This window comes from Alligator sinensis, unplaced genomic scaffold (assembly GCF_000455745.1).
Source record: "Alligator sinensis unplaced genomic scaffold, ASM45574v1 scaffold32_2, whole genome shotgun sequence".
In the NCBI taxonomy this organism is placed as follows: Eukaryota; Metazoa; Chordata; order Crocodylia; family Alligatoridae; genus Alligator; species Alligator sinensis.
In genome coordinates, this window is record NW_005842670.1 from 351,315 (window position 1) to 358,941 (window position 7,627).

Consider the following 7,627-nt stretch of genomic DNA (forward strand, 5'->3'; position numbering starts at 1 on the left):
TCATGAGTTTTGCCTGTCAGCAGCTTGAGGTGCAGGACCCCAGAAGACAGACTCCCCCAGCAAGACACACACACAGCTGGCATGCTTTGTGGCCATAGCAGGGGCCACCACCTCTGCAGTTTTCAGCCCGCTGCGCCTTAACACACACAGGGCCATCTTTGTCATGAGTTTTGCCTGTCAGCAGCTTGAGGTGCAGTTCCCCCCAAACCCCTGCACCTATCTTCTTGAAACTTGGCAGGCTTTATGCTCTCCACAGAGGCTACCACCCCTGCAAGTTTCACCCAAATCAGAGACAAAACAACAAAGTTATAGATATTTCATTGATTCCCCATTATACCCTATGGCCGGATCTCCGAGGCGGCTCCGAAGCTTCAGAGCTGCTTTGGCCTGATTGAAGTGGCAAACCAATCCAGAGCTCCGGATCGAATCACTGACATCCAAAGCGGCCGGATCTGAATCCAGATCGAATACCTGCCTACTTGCACAGGCCTACTGCTTGGCTCCCCCTGCTTCCATTGGCTCCACCTCCTCCTACTGCACCACTCTGGGCAACAGGTAGTGTGGCAAAGTGAAGGCACGCATGGGGACACTATTCATAGATTCACAGATTTAGAGGCTAGAAGGGACCTCGCAAGATCATTGGGTCCAGCCCCACTGCACTAGGCAGAAAAAACAACTGGGATCAGGTGACCCCAGCAAGATGACCATCCAGTCTTCTCTTGAAGATTTACAGGGTAGGTGATGCCACCACCTCTGGGGGCAGTTTATTCCGCAGTCTGGACACCCTGACTGTGAAGAACTGTTTCCTAGAGTTGAGCCTGAAGCGGTATTCCAGGAGTTTGTTGCCATTACTTCTGGTTTTCCCCAAGGGTGCCCTCGTGAACAGTTGTTCACTGAGCCCTTGACGTATTCCCCTGATGTAGCGGTAAGCTGCTACCAAGTCCCCTCTCAGCCTTCTCTTTTCAAGGCCGAAGAGGCCCAAGTCCCTCAGCCTCTCCTCATATGGTCTGCTTTGCAAATAATCAAATCTGCTGCGAGTCTGCTGGAGCGTGCTAATTAGCACGCTCAAGCAGCCTCTGCATCACATGTATTCAGCATCCCCACATTTCAAAATGGCAGCAGGGTGATTTAACTAAAGCTCATCAAACAAGCTTTAGTTAAATAGCCCCTGCTGCCATTTTGAAGTGCAGGATACTGAATACATACAACTCTGTGGGTGCTTTAATTAGAGTGGCTCTGTGAGCTGCTTTAATTAAAGTGCCAGCCCCCCCCTGCACCCCAGAGCACATGTATAGCTGCGTCACATGCTCAGCCAGGCCAGGGGGAAGCTCCAGCTTGGTGGCTTCTGCCCCATGGGCAGGGCTCCAGCTCCAGCTCCCGGCCGCCTCCCACCCACTTTGCCGGTCCAGCACAATGAACAGCCAGCTGTGGGTGGCCAAGTGGGTGGAAGGCAGCTGGGAGCCCTGTGCACTGGGTCAGGAGGCACCTGGCTGCAGTTTCCCCCCTGTCCAGAGAAGCACAGCAGGAGTAGAAGAAGAAGCCGCCGCTGGAGGCATAAGAAGCAGCAGTAACCAGGTGGCTGTAGCCGCACCAGGAAGAGCCCCGCTGAGAAGCTATACGCACTGGCTGGGGCTATTGCAGGGCACACTGCATGGGCTACCCTAGGCAGGAGCATGTAAGGCTTGGCCCCATGGGGACCACCATGGGGACAGCATGGGCTGGGGTGGCAAGGGAGAGGGTGATCACACCTGCACCACACCACCCAGGTGAGCTCTGCTGCACATGCCCCATCCCTCCCCTCCTTTCCCCCACCCTCAGCTGGCTGCTGGGACTTAACACACTGGTAGCACCCCCACACCCACCCCAAACCTCTCCCCCATACACATGTACTCCCCTCCCCCCACCAACACACGCAATATACTAGCATAAGACTATTTTGAGCTGTTATGCAATTGTCTCTATACACGCTACTCAAACACACATAAATCAGGACAAAAATATTTTTTAAAATAAAATTAAAATATGTTAGAATAGATGTTTGACTTTTAGTATACAATTTGTTTTTTTATCCGTAATTTGTTAAAAATGGTATCTTCTGAAAGATTGTGTCTGTGCAGTCCTCGACAACTAGCCAAAATTAAGTGGCCCACCAGCCAAAATAACTGCCCAACCCTGTTATAAAAGTTCATCTGTTCAAAGTCTAAAGGAAAGTGTCACTGAGTATATTTGAGGATATTCTTGTATTTCTTTGTTGGCCAACTCTTGCTGCCCGTGAGTCAATGCATCCTTCAGGACCTTTTTTTTTTTTTTGAAAGACATATTTTTGGAAATTGAGCGTCAACTCCAGGTTTGGCATTTAAGATCAAAAGAAGGATTATAAATTAAATAAATAATGGCTAGAGTTATTTTGAGAGGCTTGAGTGGTTGCACATTATACAGTAAAAACTAGTTAGGATAGACTGCACACATCTGGGACAATGTTACCTTTACTTGAAGAAGATGCAAGTAAAGGATTGCTGTTGTGGAGCATATGGTGGTGGTCTATCAAGTATTCTTGGGCTAGGGACAGACATTCAGAAAGCTGGAGTCTGAATTGATTCAATCTTTGCAGGTTAGTCTGACCTGCCTAGACTGAACCAATTTGCAAGTGAATAGACATTCACGAAATGCAGGCACATACCTGCAGTGGCTTATGCCAGGAGCCAGGGGCACTAGAGCAGTCCATAGCTGAAGGGAAGCTGGGCTGGGGGTCATGACCAGTCCCAGCCATAGCCTGGAGTTAACTGGCCAGGGAGGGGTTCCCTCCTCCCTGTCCCACCAGCATGGGCCCCAGCCGGTTCCACCGGGTGCTCCTCGCTTGCTGCTGCAGTGGTGGGGCCGGGCACGGCTAAACACCAGCCAACATGGCCGCTAAAGCAGAGGAGGCAGGGATGGGGTTATACCCCCCTCTACCTCCACTGCCCCCCGGAGACCACAGCAGGGTCTACCTGCCCTGACCACTGCCACTCGCTCCTTGCGTGGGGGAAGCAGCAGGATAAGTTCCCTCCTGCCCCCTCCACCAGACACCAGAGGGAGGGGAGAATAACTCCCCTCCCTGCCCCCTCACCTAAGGGGCCCTGCTGGCCCAACCCTGCTGCTGGAGTGGTGAGGGGGCAGGGTTCTGATGGGGAACAGCCCCTTTCCTGGTGACCAGGTAGCATGAGCCTCATCCTGATAGGGGGGCCACAAGCAGGGGTCAGAGCTGTTGTGGATTGCACAGGGCAGGAGGCAGCACCAGGGCTCAAAGGGGGTCATAGCCCCCCAAGTTTCCCTAATGCTGCCGTTTGTCTGTGGCAGCTTTCCCTGCCCCTGCCCGCAGCATGGCCCCCCCCCCCACACACTGTGAAGAGGCTTATGCTCCAGGACACCATGAAAGGGGCTGCAGCCCCAAGCATGGTCACTCCCTCCTCGCTGCTCCAGCTGCAGGGCAGGGCCAGAGGCCAGCCAGTACGGATTCCTTAGGCCTTAATCCCTGCTCTGCTCTGGAGGACCACAGTAGGGGTCTGCTCGCTCCAACTGCTGCTGCCACCACTCACTCCCTGCAAGGAGGGAGCAGCAGAATAAGCCCCCTCCTGCCCCCTTTGCCAGCCGCCAGAGGGAGGGGGAAATAACCCCCATCCCTGCCCCCTGCCTAAGGGGGCCATTCTGGCTGGGCTCTAGCCCACCCCTGCTGCTGGAGCAGTGCGGGGAGCGAGTGACCCTAACAAGGGCAGCAGCCTCTGTCATGGTGTCCCAGAATGCGAAACTCTTCCCGACAGGGGCCCACGCTGCAGGTGGGGGTGGGGCAAGGAAAGCTGCCTCAGATGAGAAGCAGCAGTTGTGCTAGGGGGATTATGGCCCCCTCCAAGCCCTGGTGCCGCCGCTTGCCCCATGCAGTCTGCGGCAGCTTTGACCCCCGCTTGTGGCCCCACCACCAGAAAGAAGCTCATGCTCCCAGACACCAGATCAGGGGCTGCTGTCCCATCAAGGCCCTGGCCTCCTTGTCACTCCTTTGGCAGGGGTCGGAGCACAGCCAGAGGCCAGCTCACAGGTCCCCTTAGGCAAGGGGACAGGGAGGGTGGTTATTCCCTACTCCCTCCAGCATCTGGCAGAAGAGGCAGGAAGGAGCTTATCCCACCGCTTGCCGCCACTGTCTGCAGTCCCCTGGGGCAGAGAGGGAAATAACCACCCTCCCTGCCTCCTCTGCCTCAGGGGCCATGTTGGCAGGCCTCTGGCCATGTCCCAGCCCTGCCACTGCAACGATGGCGGGGAGTGCCCGGTGAACCCCAGCTAGGGTCCATGCCAGTGAGATGGGGATGGAGGGAGGGGGAAATTAAACCTTCTCCCTAGCCAGTTCATTCCAAGCTACTGCTGGGGCTGGCCATGCCCCCGCCACTGGAGCAACCAGCAGAGATGTGCAGGTCTGGGACAGAAGTTACATAAATCAGTTTGAGCTCAATCAGTTAAGTCTGATACTGTATTACATTCAACCAGGTTCATCTCAAACTGGTTTGGGCCATTTTGAAGGCAGTTTATGTGCACTGAATTTCTGTTCTGTTAAAGGTTTAAACAAGTTTCTGATCACTTAAACTAATTTATGTACAACTTCTGTCCCTAGCCTTGGACACTGATGGCTCTCCTAGCTGATGCCTTACTTCGGAAGATCAGATACCAGGAAAGTGGTGTTTGAGGAGGACTTTCTTTCCCCCTTCCCCAAAACACTTGTAGAAGTTGTAAAATTGCATATGGAACATTTTAAATTGCCTTTATAAACCCAAGGCCTTATTCTTCAGTACAGTTGGGACTATGGAAAGGAGCAGAGTAGAGCAGGCAGTGATTATAAAATCATTTTGAAGTTAGTTTCTTAAGAATGAAGAGAAAGAGATATAGTTGTCTATGCATATTTGGATTTCTGAAATCTAAACAGCTGGTCACTGCAGATTTGAAGGTTTTTTCCCTGCAAAATGTTCATTTCAAACTGGGGTGAAGTTTCAAACTCTATTTGTGTCTATCTGCTATGTGAAAATCTTACCTTAGCTTGTATTTCCATCTTTAGAGTTGATCCAACAATAGTTAAGACATCACTAACAATAATCATGATATACCACCCATTGACAAATTCCATTTGATCAGCAAAAGAGACTTCTTTCTTATAATAATGTAGGAAGAAGTGCACTAATTCCTAAAGGGGGAGATGTGAGGAGGAAAAAAAAGAAAGAGAGAGATTACAATCAAACTTTAAAGTTTAAAAGACTAGCAAGTGTTCCTGAGAAAGTTCTGTACCCACCCTTTGGAGCTGAATTCCCTTAGCGACAGATCGAGTGCAGAGAATCAATGAAGCTAAACAAGTCAGTATGACAAAGGCATCAAATATCATCATGTAATGAGTGTTCTTTTGTACTGAGGAGGGAAAAAAAAGCAAGCCAAAACATGTTAAACTCTGTCTAGAGCATGTAGTTAAATCAAATTTAGTTTTCTATAGAACTTCTCAACATTTTCTCCATTAAAGTTTAGAGGGAGATTAGCATATCTCTGGAATTACAGGCATTACTATAACAAGCTACCCAATGCTGCTGCTCAGCTGTGAGTAGCATTTCCCATTTAGAAGCTTTCCTGTATTCACTCACCAAGCATTTCCAAGCTCACAAGCCAAAATAGCCTGCAATATCCTTTTGTATGATCTTTATTACCAATACTACCCTACAGTATAATGCTGGAGTGACTACAATGCCTCACGAGAGCATGAAGTATTTGTTCCTTGTTTTAGAGCTACAAAAATTGAGGCACAACAGGGGTTTTCTGAATAAAAAAAAAAAGTCACAGAAATTCTTCAGTGCATGTGTTCAGTTCCATTTCAATAGCTCAGCTACTAGATAAGCCTTCCCTCCCAGAGCAATGCAGATGGTTGCTTGAACAACTCCACAAAAACAGCCAAGCATTATAAATTATAGTGGGCATGATTTTGGCACCAATTTTGCCTTAAGAAATGCATACTTAGACTCAACTGATTTAAACAAGTCAAATTTTGCATCAGAGCTATATTTGCTACTTAGAGGATTAATTGAATACCTTATATTCTGCAGCTTTTCTATAAACCACATGTCTAAATTAAGAATCAGAACAAATGGTATTAAAATTCCAGTACTAAGAAATCATACTAATTTTACTCATACCTCCCCCCACCTCCCAAAAAAGTAACCTATTAATAATTGGATCTATGTTTGAAGGGCTTCTTGGACAAGGAGCTCTGTATCTGGTTAATCACAATAGTTTTGAAAAGAGACAAACTATTTAGACCTTCAAAACAGGGAACTGAAGATTCAGGTGACCTCACAAGGGTCCTTTCTAGAACAGCCCCAAAATAACTATGTTTTGTATACACAAAAAAAAAAAGAGTACTGCAAATTTTGTACCTTAATCCAAATGGATACAAATTTAGAACCGTTAAGAAATGGCTGGTATAATTTGCCTTCAATTTGAGATCTATTTACAGACTGCCCAGTAGAGTTGTGTCTAAATTATGGTTAGTGTCCATTATAACAACAATTTACATATATGAAAATTTAGGTTATCAACATCACATAGGTGATGTCAATCAACTTTTTGTATATGCACAAGACCTATTTAGAGCTAGCATGCCATCTAGTGTGTAGTTAGAGCTAAGCAAGTAGCAGCCCTCACACAAACCCCTTTAATTTTAGCAGGGTTTTTTGCTCATCCTCCATGGACTTCACTTTACTAGGAAAAGATTGGTATTCCTTTCCCCTTTCTCTCCATCCCTCCATTTTCCCAAAGACTTTAAAATCAAAATAACAAGAGGAAAAAACAAAAACATTCAAATCCTGGATATTATTCAAACCATTCCATTTAATGGCAAGGGAATAAACAAAACAGTATGCTACGGAAAGCTTTGGGTCTCAAACAAGAATATTTACCAACTCTAGTAAATTCTAGTTTTTGAATTAAGTTGCAATAGCACCTCACTGCCACATGCTTAATAACAAGACACAGGAAGTTTACCATATAAGCATTCAATATGCTATTTGCTAAATACCATTAGTGAGTACTATATTATTATTCCACCTTTGGGTCAAGTCACTGATATGTTCCCATACACATTCATACACCATTTTTAAAAATCTTTTAAGAGTATTCCAGCCATTCCAAATTTTAAAATCAAAATTAAGCAAGTCTGCTTCCTCAGTTTTGTTCACTTGTTATAGGAATAAATGATTTTTAAAATTTTCCCTATTTTCCACTAGGAGTATTCAGTTTTGGCACTGGTTGTCTGTTCTCACATTTTAAAACAATGTTTAGTGCCCTAGCATTTTAAATAAAAGGTTAAATGTTGAAAATTAAAGGTTATTTATAAAACCACAGATCTGATTTGAAACCATCACTTTATCGAAAATTCCTCATCTTAGTTGGAAAGGGGACAGAGAGAAAAAAATGAAATACAACTCAGTTCAGAGTCATCTGGAAATGTTTTAACTACTTACTTGATCCAGAAACATGCCAGTCTTTACATTCCCTAATGGCAATATCATTGTCTAGACTTATTTTGATTCTTCCACTGTGAGCTTTATTGTCAAACAGTATCTATTAAAGG

At 46.7% G+C, this 7,627-nt stretch overlaps 1 protein-coding gene across 1 annotated transcript in view; it reads right to left on the reverse strand.

Moving 5' to 3' along the window:
- LOC102369420 (mucolipin-3) overlaps positions 1–7,627 on the reverse strand; it is a 38,860-nt gene that overhangs the window by 11,508 nt on the left and 19,725 nt on the right. The window contains exons 7-9 of the mRNA XM_006033851.2: positions 7,518–7,617; positions 5,306–5,418; positions 5,051–5,200 (exon numbers count right to left, since the gene is read on the reverse strand). Of these exons, the coding sequence (XP_006033913.2) occupies positions 5,051–5,200; positions 5,306–5,418; positions 7,518–7,617 (363 nt within the window). The remainder of the gene's footprint in view (positions 1–5,050; positions 5,201–5,305; positions 5,419–7,517; positions 7,618–7,627) is intronic.